The sequence below is a fragment of the Pollachius pollachius genome (genome assembly GCF_949987615.1).
Source record: "Pollachius pollachius genome assembly, contig: scaffold_488, whole genome shotgun sequence".
In the NCBI taxonomy this organism is placed as follows: domain Eukaryota; kingdom Metazoa; phylum Chordata; class Actinopteri; order Gadiformes; family Gadidae; genus Pollachius; species Pollachius pollachius.
The window spans coordinates 1-15226 of NW_027641382.1; the positions used below are offsets into that span (position 1 = coordinate 1).

General features: G+C 52.1%; 1 protein-coding gene across 1 annotated transcript; it reads right to left on the reverse strand.

The window, feature by feature from the left end:
• Nucleotides 1–724: 724 nt before the first annotated feature.
• LOC307091650 (ephrin type-B receptor 2-like) lies at nt 725–14651 on the reverse strand (the record flags this gene model as incomplete). Its single annotated transcript, XM_079759294.1, has 6 exons — nt 725–940; nt 8125–8372; nt 9001–9123; nt 10822–10886; nt 11837–11945; nt 14489–14651. Coding segments are annotated over 6 exons (924 nt in total), but the record flags the coding sequence as incomplete, so codon positions are not given.
• Nucleotides 14652–15226: the final 575 nt, after the last annotated feature.

A 15226-nucleotide genomic window follows, 5' to 3' on the forward strand; every position in this document is an offset into this window, starting at 1 on the left:
TAAACAATAGCAAGTGAAATCCAAACTCTGAGCGGGAGGAAACAATAAACAGTGAGGGTGAGGGTGAGGAGGAGGGTCTTAGCAGAGGAAGAGGAGATGGACAGGTCAAAGGGTCAATACACATTTTGGTGGGGATGTTAGTGTTGGAGAGTATATGTTTGTACGTGAATTTCCTTGAGTGTCTTTCAAACATATACATAGTTAAAGTAGGAATTTACAATTAAGTTTTAATTAAATCTTTTTTTCACAGCATCTGAATCCACTAGGAACAACGTGTGTGTGTTTCGTTGGTCGTCCCGTGACCCTATCTCTGATGCTCTGTGTGAGCGGAATCGGACCTTTAGATGCTAAATAACCATGGCGCATGTGCTAGAGAAACAATAGTTTAAGGACTTATTACCACAGTTTGACAGAAAGCTTTCCTGATACTAACAAATTTACTTTCAAAACTCCCTCCTACTCATTTCTGGCCCGAGTCGTATTTTTCTTAACCTCCCCACGGCCCACGGTCGGACCCCAGGCCGACCCTCTTGGGGTACGCAGGCCTCGTGAACCCCTGTTCCCATTCCCCAGCAGCCTCCGACAGGGGAGAGAGAGAGGGAGGCAGAGGAGCAGCAAGCAGTAAGGGGATCGTCATACAGGGGTGGGAAAGGTCATCAGTAACAAACTAAAGTATGTGTGTTTGTGCCAGGATCTCCCAGAGGTCAAAGGTCGCGGGGCTCACCAGGGCGCTGGTGTAGGTGGGGTCGGACGTGTCGTCCTCCAGGAAGCGCGACAGGCCGAAGTCCGACACCTTGCACACCAGGTTGCTGTTCACCAGGATGTTGCGGGCGGCCAGGTCGCGGTGGACGTAGTTCATGTCGGCGAGGTACTTCATCCCCGAGGCGATGCCCCGCAGCATGCCCACCAGCTGGATCACCGTGAACTGCCCATCGTTCTGCTGTGGGGGGGGGGCACAGGGGGTTGAGGATCGAGGGGACGACCGGGGCGTCGTGTTCGCTTGGTGGAGTCGAGGCTGAGTTCTGGTTTCAGATGGAGCTCTGAATCCTTCCTTAAGATCCTTTGCTCTACGTGGTTGGTTATGAGAACATAGAAAGGAATCTGCTGGTAGACGTTTGTGTGCAAATGACTCATTTGTGTGTAGAAAAGTCATTAGGCGGTTGAGGTCAGAACAGAGCAAAAGATGAAAAGTACAATTTCCGGCTCGCTAAATTGCTGAAATAGTATTTCCACACGAGACGCGGCGCTTAACCGTCAAACCGCCCCGCGTAAACACAACAGCATGTCCCCCTGCAGACGGGGGGCCACAGGGCCCGCCCCCCGGGGAGGGCTTCAGCCCAGCCAGCCAGCGCCCGCTAGGCTAGGCTAGGCTACGCTAGGCTAGGCTAGCTGGCCGGCTACAGCCGTTCCTCCCTGCGGTGCGCTGAGGGCTCTGGGGGGCCCAACGCATCCAAAGGCCCCGGACCCCGGGCCACGCCCTGCAGCTGTGCTCCACGTGGGGTGACACCTGCACACCCCCACCACCACCTCCACCACCACCACCCCCACCACCACCCCCACCCCCACCACCACCACCGCCACCACCACCACCACCCCCACCACCACCTCCACCCCCACCACCACCACCACCACCACCACCACCCCCACCCCCACCACCACCACCGCCACCACCACCACCACCCCCACCACCACCGCCACCACCCCCACCACCACCGCCACCACCTCCACCTCCACCCCCACCACCACCACCACCACCTCCACCACCACCACCACCACCCCCACCACCACCACCTCCACCACCACCACCACCACCACCACCACCACCCCCACCACCACCCCCACCAGCACCAGCACCAGCACCACCACCACCTCCACCACCACCACCCCCACCACCACCACCACACCACCACCACCACCGCCACCACCACCACCACCACCGCCACCACCTCCACCTCCACCCCCACCACCACCACCACCTCCACCACCACCACCACCACCACCACCACCACCCCCACCACCACCCCCACCACCACCAGCACCAGCACCACCACCACCACCACCACCACCACCACCACCCCCACCACCACCAGCACCACCACCACCACCACCACCACCTCCACCACCACCACCTCCACCACCACCTCCACCACCACCACCACCACCACCTCCACCACCACCACCACCACACCCCCACCACCACCACCCCCACCACCTCCACCACCACCACCTCCACCACCACCACCTCCACCACCACCACCTCCACCACCACCACCACCACACCACCACCACCACCACCACCACCACCACCTCCACCACCTCCACCACCACCACCACCACCACCACCAACACCACCACCAACACCACCAACAGTCTGTCTGTCTGACAACATGTCAGGCACACAACACTGGGACAGGCGGAAAGAGAAACAGGCAGACAGACAGACTAGCAGACGGCGATGCAGGCAGACAGACATTCAGACTGATGGACGGACAGACAGACAGGTCAGTCACACCATTAGACTGGCCCAAGATCAAAGGATAAACTGATAGATAGACAGACAGACACATAGCAGGCCAGACAGACACATAGCAGGCCAGACAGACATATAGCAGGCCAGACAGACACAGTCGACAGACACCCAGACTGCAGTCGGGCCTCAGTAGTGGGTCCCAGAGAGGGGGAGGGAGGGGGGAGGAGGTGCTGGCAGGGGGAGGGAGGGAGGAGGTGCTGGCAGGAGGAGGGAGGGAGGAGGTGCTGGCAGGGGGAGGGAGGGGGGGCTGGCAGGGGGAGAGGAGGTGCTGGCAGGAGGAGAGGAGGTGCTGACACGGGGAGAGGAGGTGCTGGCAGGAGGAGAGGAGGTGCTGGCAGGAGGAGAGGAGGTGATGGCAGGGAGAGAGGAGGTGCTGGCAGGAGGAGAGGAGGTGATGGCAGGGGGAGAGGAGGTGCTGACACGGGGAGAGGAGGTGCTGACACGGGGAGAGGAGGTGCTGGCACGGGGAGAGGAGGTGCTGGCAGGAGGAGAGGAGGTGCTGGCAGGGAGAGAGGAGGTGCTGGCAGGAGGAGAGGAGGTGCTGGCAGGAGGAGAGGAGGTGCTGGCAGGAGAAGAGGAGGTGCTGGCAGGAGGAGAGGAGGTGCTGGCAGGAGGAGAGTAGGTGCTGGCAGGGAGAGAGGAGGTGCTGGCAGGAGGAGAGGAGGTGCTGGCAGGAGGAGAGGAGGTGCTGGCAGGGGGAGAGGAGGTGCTGGCAGGGGGAGAGGAGGTGCTGGCAGGGAGAGAGGAGGTGCTGGCAGGGAGAGAGGAGGTGCTGGCAGGAGGAGAGGAGGTGCTGGCAGGAGGAGAGGAGGTGCTGGCAGGAGGAGAGGAGGTGCTGGCAGGAGGTGCTGGCTGTGTGAGCTCCTGGCAGTGCAGCCGTATTAGCAGTCAGTGCTAGCTCTGCCCCTAGCTTGTTTTCCTCCTCAGACGTTGGCGCTCATTAGCCCAGAGACGGCGTCTTCTCGCTCCTCGTGTTCCACAGCAATTAAGCATCATGCCTTATTCATGAGCCCCCCACCTCCACCACCACAAGCACCACCACCAGCACCACCACCACCACCACCACCACCACCACCACCACCACCACGACAGCACCCCTCCGTCCCAACACACTGCTTGCATATAGTTTAATTGGAAATATTTCACTTGTCGTTCAGGGTCCACTTAGGCAAGAGGGGACGTTTTTCATAATAAAATGGTAAACAAACCGAGGAACAATTTCATTAATTAATGAATGAATGGTGGAATGACTGATGAACGAACGGTTGAACAATATCCTGCATTGTTCCTCAGGAGATAAAGGGTGTAGTATGTGTGCATGTGTGTGCATGTCTGGACACTGGCATGTATGTGTGTGTGTGTGTGTGTGTGTGTGTGTGTGTGTGTGTGTGCGCGTGTGTGTGTGTGTGTTTGCGTGTCTGTACACGTGCATGTGTATTTTTTGTATTTGTGTGTGTGTGTGTGTGTCTGTGTATCTGTCTGTACATGCGTGTGTCGGTGTGTGTGTGTGTGTGCGTGCGTGCGTGTGTGTGTATTTGTGTGCGTGTGTGTGTGCATGCGTGCGTGCGTGCGTGTGTGTGTATTTGTGTGCGTGCATGAGTGTGTGTGTGTTTGTGTGCGTGCGTGCGTGCGTGCGTGTGTGTGTATTTGTGTGCGTGCGCGCGTGAGTGTGTGTGTATTTATGTGCATGCGTGCGTGCGTGCGTGTGTGTGTATTTGTGTGCGTGCATGCGTGCGTGCGTGAGTGTGTGTGTGTTTGTGTGCGTGCGTGCGTGCGTGCGTTTGTGTGTATTTGTGTGCGTGCGTGCGTGCGTGAGTGTGTGTGTGTTTGTGTGCGTGTGTGCGTGCGTGCGTGTGTGTGTATTTGTGTGCGTGCGTGTGTGCGTGCGTGTGTGTGTCAGAGAGATCAGCATGCTGTCAGCTCAGGTTGTCATATGCTGTCACAGTGTGGTGGAGATCTAACGTGGTTATTTTCGGTATTAAAACACAGTGAGTGAGTAGGTACTTTCGCACAGCTACACACTCACCTCAGAGTTTATGATGAGGCACACTCACAATAACAGACGCACACGGTGAGTGAAGGACACAGCAAAACAACAAGGCTGAAAGTCACGAACAAAGCACAGACATACACAAACAAACTACAAAACCACACACACACACACACACACACACACAGAGAATGCACTGCTGGTGTGGAATGTATAAATATCTTGTGTAGTGAAGGCCGGCAGACAGCAGCCTCGGTTTGATCACACTGAGACCCCCCCCACAGCTGGCAGGCTATCCATGTGGCTCGCATGTTGTGGCACAAAAGACTGCAACGCTTCTTCTTCATATGCTATTGTTTTTATTGTTGTTTTTCTGAATAAATGCTAATAGATTATTTGTGATTATTATATGTGCTTATTTTGATTGAGTCTTTTTCCTGTTCAATATCAATGTTTTCCTCGAGATACATCCTCACACAGGATGTAATAATAGTCAAATGGTTATTTTGAATATTTGCAAAAGGCTCATTTGAGTAGTCTGCTTGCTCGGTATTTTATACTTTTTTATGTGTCAGTGAAGTTGAGATATTTTTAAAATGCAAAAATAATACTTGATGACTTTATTCAATTAATGTAATTAATGGGCACACTTTTGGTGTTTTTGAGCTTCGGAGATGTCAGACAGCTCAGTATAAATATGCATGCGGACCACTTATAAAACTCTCTCCTCAAATTAACTTAAACTCCAACTCGAGCAATTAATTCTTGACTTGGATCAAACATTTCCAATTTCCATAAATCAGCATCTCTCTTATGTTCACGGCAGGCCCAATTAAGGATAAAGAGTAGAGGAATCGGAGCAAGCGAGTGTGTTGACTCCTGTTGCTACTGCTGACACAACGCCACGGACACACATCCTCATCTTACAACACGTCTCCGATGTCTGACTCCTCACTTTCACTCCACCGCCAACACGTCAATATTTAATGTAGGCATGAGGTGGGAGGCCGGGAGGCAAGCTGATCCTCCACTTGTCTACTGGCCGTGTTCCCTCAAAAGATACGCAGCAAAGGTATACAGCAGATGTATGAAGAAGATAAATGAAAAACAAAACCAAACACAAAAATACAAACATCATGCTTTTGTTCCTTAAGCTACTACCCTGGCCTGTTCTTAGCTCTAGAGTATTATTTTTCATCTTATATCATAGGTGAACATAACTTTGTGCTTTACGAGTTGCTTTTGATGGCTCAGACCAACCAAAGTCTCTTTGGATGTGAGGCATCTGCTCAGTGACTGCATGCACATGGACACTATTGAAACACACTTCTGTCAAAGTGTATCCCTACCACCAGGCCGCTACATGGCAGATGTCAAGCCCCTAATGCCCCCGTCTCCCTTGGCCCGGAAGAAACTGGGGATCCCCCCCCCCCCGGACCAGCAGCTAGACCCCCTCCCCACCACTTGACCCTCTGCAAGGACAAAGAGGCCCCTGCACGGGGAGGGGGCGCAGGAGGGATTGGACGTGGCAGACGCTGTCAGTATTAATCGTGATGCCTGAGTCCGTAGACAGGGCACGTAGGAGTGAACGCCGTCCGGAGACGCCGCGCACCAAACCATTCTGCATGACTAATGCGCTGGAGATGATATGACTGCACACGAATATATTAGTTATTGTGAAGTGGCTGGATGTGTGCGTGTGTGTGTGTGTGTGTGTTTTGTTTGTTTGTGCATGTGTATGTGTGTAACTGCACCCGGCACATTGATACTGTGTGTATGTGTGTGTGTGTGTGTGTGTGTGTGTGTGTGTGTGTCTGTGTGTGTGTGTGTGTGTGTGTGTGTGTGTGTGTGTGTGTGTGTGTGTGTGTGTGTGTGTGTGTGTGTGTGTGTGTGTGTGTGTGTGTGTGTGTGTGTGTGTGTGTGTGTGTGTGTTGCATGGGAACCTTTTAAGAAGCTCCCCCTCTCTCCTCAACACGAGGTCGTGAACCGGTGCTTGATTCGTGTTTCTGAAGCTGTCTGCTCGTGTTTGTCAGAGGCTGAAAGTGCCCCCATCTGATCTGTGACACCGGGGGTCCCTGGTGCACCACAAAGACTGGAAGGGGAAATGAACTCGGAACTTTTCTGTGTTACAATTGATCCTGAACATTTCCAACCTTGTCTTAATCTCAACAGACATTTATATGATGTCGTCTTTGACATTTCCTGGGCCGGTTCCATCTAGCCCGGGAAATTAGTGTTTGAAAAAGAGGTTCCTAAGATATTTTGGCTTATGTGTTTGAAAAGCTATGCCTCTGTCATTACACCATGACTAACTACCGGCTGCCTGATAAGACTCCCAGCTCCTCTGCGGCTTCCAGCCAGCTCATTACCAGCGTGAAGTCTGGCATCCTTCAACATTTCAGAGAAGGCAGAGAGAGGCTTTTGAAGACAGCTCTTCAAGCTCAATACTGCAATTTTGTCTTCTTTGTATGAGAAAATATTCCACCTCCCTGGTCCTTCTACATTTCTCTCCCTCTCCATAAAATATATTTCCCCCCTCCTCTCTGCATCAAATACCTCTCTCTTTTCGTCCTCTCCATCTCCCATTTAAATATATGCCTGCTCCTCTCTGCAAAAGAAAGGCTCCTCCCTCTCTCCTGTGCATCCCCTATCAGACTTCTATTAAAGCCTCTAGTCTGGACAGACTGCGCTATCTCACAACTCATCTCTACGGTACAGCAGTGAGGGGAGGAGGGGAGGGCACAACTCATCTCTACGGTACAGCAGTGAGGGGGTGGGGTGGGGGGGAGACTTGGCAGAAGCTTTTGGGTTCCAGTTGGCTTCTGTCAAAATGAGCTTTCATAAGTCGAGACAGCACAACAGCTCAGCCGTCGTGAAACGTGTCTAGAATGTTTAGTACACACAGATATAAATTAGAGCCTCTTTTACGGGACAGAACTCACTCTGGTTTGACTCAAGGACGTCTGTCCTGTTTCCAGTTGTTGGTTTAAGTGTTTAGGTGTTTAAGTATTGAAGTCCTTTGAGATATTAGAGGGCCATTTCATCCAAAGCGTCGTACAGGTCATCTACCCCCCCCCCCAGATAGTCACTTGAGAACAAGTCCCACAAAGCCGACATAGATGAATATGTAAAGCCCACATCTGGGTTAAGAGACTGCTCGTTTCTGCTGCTTCAGATGCTGTTGCTGGAGGCCAGGATCAGAGCGCTGGGATCGGCGAAGAAAAACTCGGCCGGAAAACTGCAAAACGTTAACGGTAAGAAGAGTGCCTTTACAGGATTTAAATCAGCACGGTGGAGCCTGGCCACTGTAGCAACACACTCAGGAAAATCCCCTCCGAGAGCTTCCTCCACTCAAGCAGACATACGTAGAATAACTCCCAAAGGAACAGGAAACAGGACGTAGCCCCGCCCCGTTCTTGGTTTCCCTCCCAGGGTCTGCAGCGCCCCTCCCCCAGAACCCCCTCCCCCAGGAGCTCTGCTGAACCCGAGGGACCGCTGGACCCAGAACCCTGAAGAAGCCTAAAGAACCCTGAAGAACCCTGAAGAACCGCTGGAAAGAGAACCCTGAAGAACCCTGAAGAACCCTGAAGAACCCCCAACTCACCCGGAGGAAGGAGTCCAGCGAGCCGTTCTCCATGAACTCTGTGATGATCATGACCGGGCTGCTCTTGGTGACCACGCCCTCTAGGTGGATGACGTTGGGGTGGTCGAACTGGCCCATGATGGACGCCTCCGACAGGAAGTCCCGCCTCTGCTTCTCCGTGTAGCCCGTCTTCAGCGTCTTGATAGCCACGAACATCTCCCGCTTCCCAGGAAGCTTGAGGTTCCCGCTGCACACCTCGCCAAACTCACCTGCAGTGGATCGGGAGGGGGGGGGGGAGGGAGGGGAGGGAGGGAGGGAGGGAGGAGAGTGAGGGGGGGAGAGGAGGAGAGGGAGGGGAGAAATGGAGGGAGGGAGGGAGGGAGGGGGGGAGAGGAGGAGGGAGGGGAGGGAGGGAGGGAGGGAGGGGAAGGAGGGGAGAGAGTGAGGGAGGGGAGAAAGGGAGGGGGGGAGTGGAGGGAGGGAGGTGAGAAAGGGAGGGAGGGTAGGGAGGAGAAAAAGGGAGGGAGGGGAGAAAGGGAGGGAGGGGAGGGAGGGAGAAAGGGAGGGAGGGGAGGGAGGGAGGAGAGGGAGGGGAGAAAGGGAGGGAGGGGAGGGAGGGGAGAAAGGGAGGGAGGGGAGGGAGGAGAGAGGGAGGGAGGGAGGGGTGGGAGGGAAGAAAGGGGGGGAGGGAGGGAAGAGAGAGAGGGAGGGAGGGAGGCAACCAAGCGAGAAGAGGTGATTGTTTTAATCAGCTTATTATCCGATGCTTTACTCAGAGCGTCTGAGGTGAGGTAATGACTTCTCCCTCTTGTATCTATCTGCATGGAGCCAGCTCACCTGGCCGTGTTCTACAAGGAGGCTAATCCTCCAGGAGTTCAGGCCCGAGCCGTTCATTACCTGCGCCGATGACCTGCTCGATCTTCACGCATGAGATGTCGATCTCCTTGGCGAACTCCCGCACGGCCTCGTTGGGGTCCTCGTAGGTGAACGGGTCGATGTAGATCTTCATTCCTGGAGACACTTGACAGGAAAAGGACGGCCGCTATAATGTACGATTCACCAGCCTTCAAACATTCAGGGCTCTCTCTCTCTCTCTCTCTCTCTCTCTCTCCCCCTCCCCCCCCCCGTTCGATTGACAGGTGCCCTCGGGTGGGGCCACCTATTGGTGGATATTTTGCATTTCTTACGTGCATTGCAGACATGCATTCAAACTCTTGTTTTTCCACACAGCTGTAAAGTCAGTAGCAGTGACGATGGCGTGAGAGTTGTGGTGTTTTGCAGGCGTTGGTCATAGTGCTTCTTGTAGCACGGGGAGCGAGAGAGTGCAGGGCCCTGCTGCTGATCCTGCAGGTGATAAGTCGCATTTATCAGGTCCTGTGAGTCATGGAGACGTTAACACCCAGGAGAGAAGGCTGGCCGCTCTATCTCCACCGGCAGAAATAAATTGGCTCCCCTAAGCCCGGTCGCCAGGCAAATTGGCTTAAGGTGGTCTTTAAGAGTTGAGGGACTTAGGTGTCCCTACTTCTTAAATCCGATTAGTCTGCTCCCGCTCCCCACATCTGGCCTCAGGCTCTCCGGAGGGAACGCCGCCACTGGCGATGCCGCGTGCGCACACGTCCGTGCACGAGGCTGTAAACGCCAGCCTACTCCGGGGGCTCCAGGGGTGTGTGCGTCGGAAATGAACAGATGGGGAAGATCCATCAGGGCCAGATCCCTACACCCCCGATCCCCTCCCACCGCCGGGAGCCAAAGCTCAAATGAATTCCCGGCCGAGCTCAAATAAAAAGAAAAGTAGGAATCTGAACGACCACCTTGCCATGGAACGGGAAAGAGCAGCAGAACCGACCGACAGACATCCGGATCCTCACTACAGGGATGGACGGAATACCGGGGGCTGGGGCGAGTCTGTCTCAGGAGCTGTGTAACGCCTCGGCGACTCTCTGGCCAACTGCTTCCTGAATCACAGGAAGCAGTTGGATGTACTCCTTAATATTTATATGGCCCTTGGGAAAACCACAGAGGGAGGGAAACCTCTGGATTTGTCTAACTGTACAACTCGCCTTCTGGATTCCATATTGGGTCAGGTACGACATGACCTTTTCCTATGCATCAATAAGTAAACCCAAGATTAGAATTGATTGCTTTGCTGAAACACAATTAGGACAGTTAGCCGTCGATCCCCAACACGGAGCTGATTCTTTCCCGTCTGCCAGGAATAACGCTCCTCATCATGGCCTCTGCCCAGAGGCTATGGAACCACATGTGGCTCTCCATCCACGGTGACTACATCATTACATTTTAAATTGTATAAAATTTGGTTATGTCCCGGCTCACTCCCCTTTCTGGGTCAAAATGTAGATTAATTTTTCAGAATCTGCAGTGCACCAATTTACGACACTGAACTAGAAAAGGGAAAACACAGCGTGGCCCCCGTTCACCAAAACCTTTAGAACCTTTAGAACCTTTAGAACCTTTAAAACCTCCACAACGGCAGGAGAACGGCCTCGTGGCCACGGCTGGAGAGGCGCTCGATTTCAGCACACTGTGAGTAGGGGACGGCCTCAACATGATGCAGGGCCCTTCTGGAGAAGGTGTGTGTGTGTCTGTGTATGCGTGTGTGTGCGCGCGCGTGTGTGTGTGTGTGTGTGTGTGTGTGTGTGTGTGTGTGTGTGTGTGTGTGTGTGTGTGTGTGTGTGTGTGTGTGTGTGTGCGACTCACTGTGGCCACTGGTATAGTGCTGCAGCTTGTCGGTGTATTCTGACTCCGCCCGGTCGAAGCCACGTCTCCTGGAGGAAGCAACACAACTATAGTCACCTGACTCACAACACAACACAACACAACACAACTATAGTCACCTGACTCACAATACAACACAACACAACACCACTATAGTCACCTGACTCACAACACAACACAACTATAGTCCTCTGACTCACAACACAACACAACACAGCTATAGTCCTCTGACTCACAACACAACACAACACAACACAACACAGCTATAATCCTCTGACTCACAACACAACACAACACAACACAGCTATAATCCTCTGACTCACAACACAACACAACACAACACAACACAGCTATAATCCTCTGACTCACAACACAACACAACACAACACAACACAGCTATAATCCTTTGACTCACACACACAGAGGCAGCCAGCTCCTAGATAATACATTTGAAATAGGGGGATAGATATTTTATTAAATATATATATATATATATATTTGATGTATTGACTGAGTCTGTTTGACCTGTCTGGTCGCGATGGACTGAAGTGGTCAAACAGACTATTGGATTCATTGGGGTCGTAGTACTGGGTCGCTACAGACGCCCCTGCACTCATTTGGACTTCATGTCCTCTCAGTGAGTGTTTTTTATATCAAGAAGCTATAAAGAATGTATTTTAACATCATGATGACTCATCGACAGTTTGGATGAACCGACGGCCTCTATACCATCAGTGACTTCAAAAGAGCGTGAAGAAATATGAAATGAAACCATTGTACATCGATATCATTATATTTGCAGCGTTGGGAGTTGAGATATAGGACAAAAGAAGCTCAAAGTAAGTTCACTGTTGAACATTCAGCCTGGATGCTAACAGCTCTGAGGCTGCCAGCCTAGCGTCAGTATCTGGAGTTAGTTAGCTTTGGAATCCCCCGGTGTTATGGTCTCTAAAGGCCGCTGGTAGGAACACTCTAATCCTGATCATCTGGTGCTCACCGGTTACAGACGATGATGAGGACCACCACCGCGATGAGGAAGACCAGCCCGGCGGCCGCTGAGCCAATGATGAGGGGCAGCTTCTCCTGGATGCTGGTGTTGTACTCCTCTGGAATAGAAGTAACAAGGAGAGAGAGCAGACATGATGAGTTACTCCTCTGGAATAGAAGTAACAAGGAGAGAGAGCAGACATGATGAGTTACTCCTCTGGAATAGAAGTAACAAGGAGAGAGAGCAGACATGATGAGTTACTCCTCTGGAATAGAAGTAACAAGGAGAGAGAGCAGACATGATGAGTTACTCCTCTGGAATAGAAGTAACAAGGAGAGAGAGCAGACATGATGAGTTACTCCTCTGGAATAGAAGTAACAAGGAGAGAGAGCAGACATGATGGATAGTATAAAAGTATAAATGAAGCTTTATCGCTGCCTCCTCCTCTGACATAAGTAGATCAATTATATCGTTTTAGTTTTGTTTATTCGATTTCTTTCATACACGAAAGAAGACAATAAACAAACTATATTATTAACGATGCAATTAAAACAACATACAAAAGGGGCAGTAGGCTGTATAAGATGTAGTCTTCTGTACTAAGAGGGAGAGAGCTGTTTTATTACCATGGCGATAAAGAGATAAAACAAATATGATGTACGGTTTTTAGCATAGAGAGATCAAACATATTTTATTCCTCTGTTTAAGGGAGAGCCAGCCAAATCCATGTGCACGCCGCACTCACACACTTATTTTATCACACGCACACACACACACGCAATCACACACATACACCCCCCCAACACACACACACACACACACACACACACACACACACACACACACACACACACACACACACAAACACTCTCGGAGCCAAATCGTGGGGCCACAAACACACGGGCTGCCGTCCAAGCTGTTGCATATGGAGGGAGCGATTGGCGAGAGACAGACATACGGACGGCTGAACCCAGCCTGGCGTGCTGATTGGCTGGCCCTCCTTCTCCAGAGCCCCGCTGTGTGCGCTAAAACGGCTGCAAGCGGCCGTCCTCGGACAGGGAGCCGGGCCAGGACAGGACGGGTCGGCTGCCGAGCAGAGCGACACCAGCCCCGGCCAATGGGTGTAGGGAGGAGGCGGGGCCAGAACTCTCTCTATCTTGCTGTCTTGTTTTTGCTTTTTTAACAACCTGTCCACGTTTAAACTGGACGGCTACCAGCTCTTCCTATTGGTTCATTAGGGATTGGACCGGGCGGCTGGCGTGAGAGGGATCCACGTAGACATGTCTGGATGCCCGTCTTTGATGTAGGAAAAAGAAAAATACTTGGAAAAAATAAAGATGTACAAATTACTGGTCCTGAGCACACGCTACGAAGGACACAACGATTAGATTTTAAACTACAACCACATTGACGCATTTTAGTCAGATATCTGGCAGCGGAAACATTCCATGTGGCATTAATTCAATCTCCTCTCTGGGAAGTATAGAAATATTTACAGGATCGCCCATTAATCCTGCTGCTGTGTGTGTGTGTGTGTGTGTGTGTGTGTGTGTGTGTGTGTGTGTGTGTGTGTGTGTGTGTGTGTGTGTGTGTGTGTGCGTGTGATGGTCTCTGTTATTGGTAGAGGGAGTATTTGCTTTAGCACTAGAGTGAGCCTTAGCTTTAACATTATCTATGAGCATTAGCATGAGCACTAGCATGAGCATTAGCATTAGCATGAGCATTAGCATGAGCACTACCAATGAACATTATCATGAGCTTTAGCATTGTCAATGAGCACTAGCAATAGCATGAGCATTAGCAATAGCATTAGCATCAGCATTAGCAGTAGCAGTAGCACTAGCAATAGCATGAGCATTAGCAGTAGAGCAGTAGCATCAGCATTAGCAGTAGCATTAGCAGTAGCAGTAGGCATTAGCTATCAGCATTAGCAGTAGCATTAGCAGTAGCAGTAGCACTAGCATGAGCAGTAGCAGTAGCATTAGTAGTAGCAGTAGCATTAGCAGTAGCAGTAGCAGTAGCAGTATCATTAGCAGTAGCAGTAGCAGTAGCAGTAGCAGTAGCATTAGCATTAGCAGTAGCATTAGCAGTAGTAGTAGTAGCAGTAGCAATCAGCATCAGCAGTAGCAGTAGCAGTAGCAGTAGCAGTAGCAGTAGCAGTAGCATTAGCAGTAGCAGTAGCATTAGCAGTAGTAGTAGCAGTAGCATCAGCATCAGCGAGTAGCAGTAGCATTAGCAGTAGCAGTTACAGTAGCAGTAGCAGTAGCAGTATCATTAGCAGTAGCAGTAGCAGTAGCAGTAGCAGTAGGCATTAGCATTAGCAGTAGCAGTAGCAGTAGCAGTAGCAGTAGCAGTAGCATTAGCATTAGCATTAGCAGTAGCAGTAGCAGTAGCATTAGCATTAGCATTAGCATTAGCAGTAGCAGTAGCATTAGCAGTAGCAGTAGCAGTAGCAGTAGCAGTAGCAGTAGCATCAGCAGTAGCAGTAGCATTAGCAGTAGCAGTAGCAGTAGCAGTGGCATTAGCATTAGCAGTAGCAGTAGCAGTAGCAGTAGCAGTAGCAGTAGCAGTAGCATTAGCAGAAGTAGCAAGTAGCAGTTGCAGTAGCAGTAGCATTAGCATTAGCAGTAGCATTAGCAGTAGCAGTAGCACGCTCCTCACCCTCCGTCATGGTCTGGAAGTACATCTTGCCGCTGAAGCGTCCGAACCCGGCCACGGTGCGCGCCCGCACCTGGAACACGTAGATGCTGCCAGGCTTCAGCGCGCGCACCACCAGCGTGTTGGTCTGGCTCTGCACCGTGGTGGAGTTGGACTCTGATTGGTCCTGGGAGGAAACACATGGTCAACACACACACACACACACACAATGATATCAAGAGAGGAGGAGAGGGGAGGGCGGGGGAGAGAGGAGGGGAGGAGGGGGGAGGGGCGGGGGAGAGAGGAGGGGGGAGGGGGCTAAAACTAAGAAGAGGGGGCGGGGGGAGACATGAGGCGGCGGTCTCAGGCCGGCCGTGGGTCAGTCTGTCTGTGTGTCAGACGGGTTACACTGCCTCTCCCCTCACCCTGACAGCTCAGAGACGGGGGGTCCTTCTGAGCCGCCGCTGGGGGGCTGCTGCCGTTGTGTTGACGGATCTACGGCGAGGCAGAGCTGGAGGAACTCTGCCCTGTGTGTGTGTGTGTGTGTGCGTGTTTGTGTGTGGACGTGTGTGTGCGTGTGGACTTGTGTGTTTGTTTGTGTGTGGGTATGTGTACGTGTGTGTATGAGAGTGTGTGAATGTGTACTTGCTGATGCGTGTGTGTGTGTGTGTGTGTCAGACACCACAGACACACATTCATTGTCGGTCTGTGCCTATGCCTGTGCACATGCATTCCCATTTGTTGGTTCTGTCACATATGCAT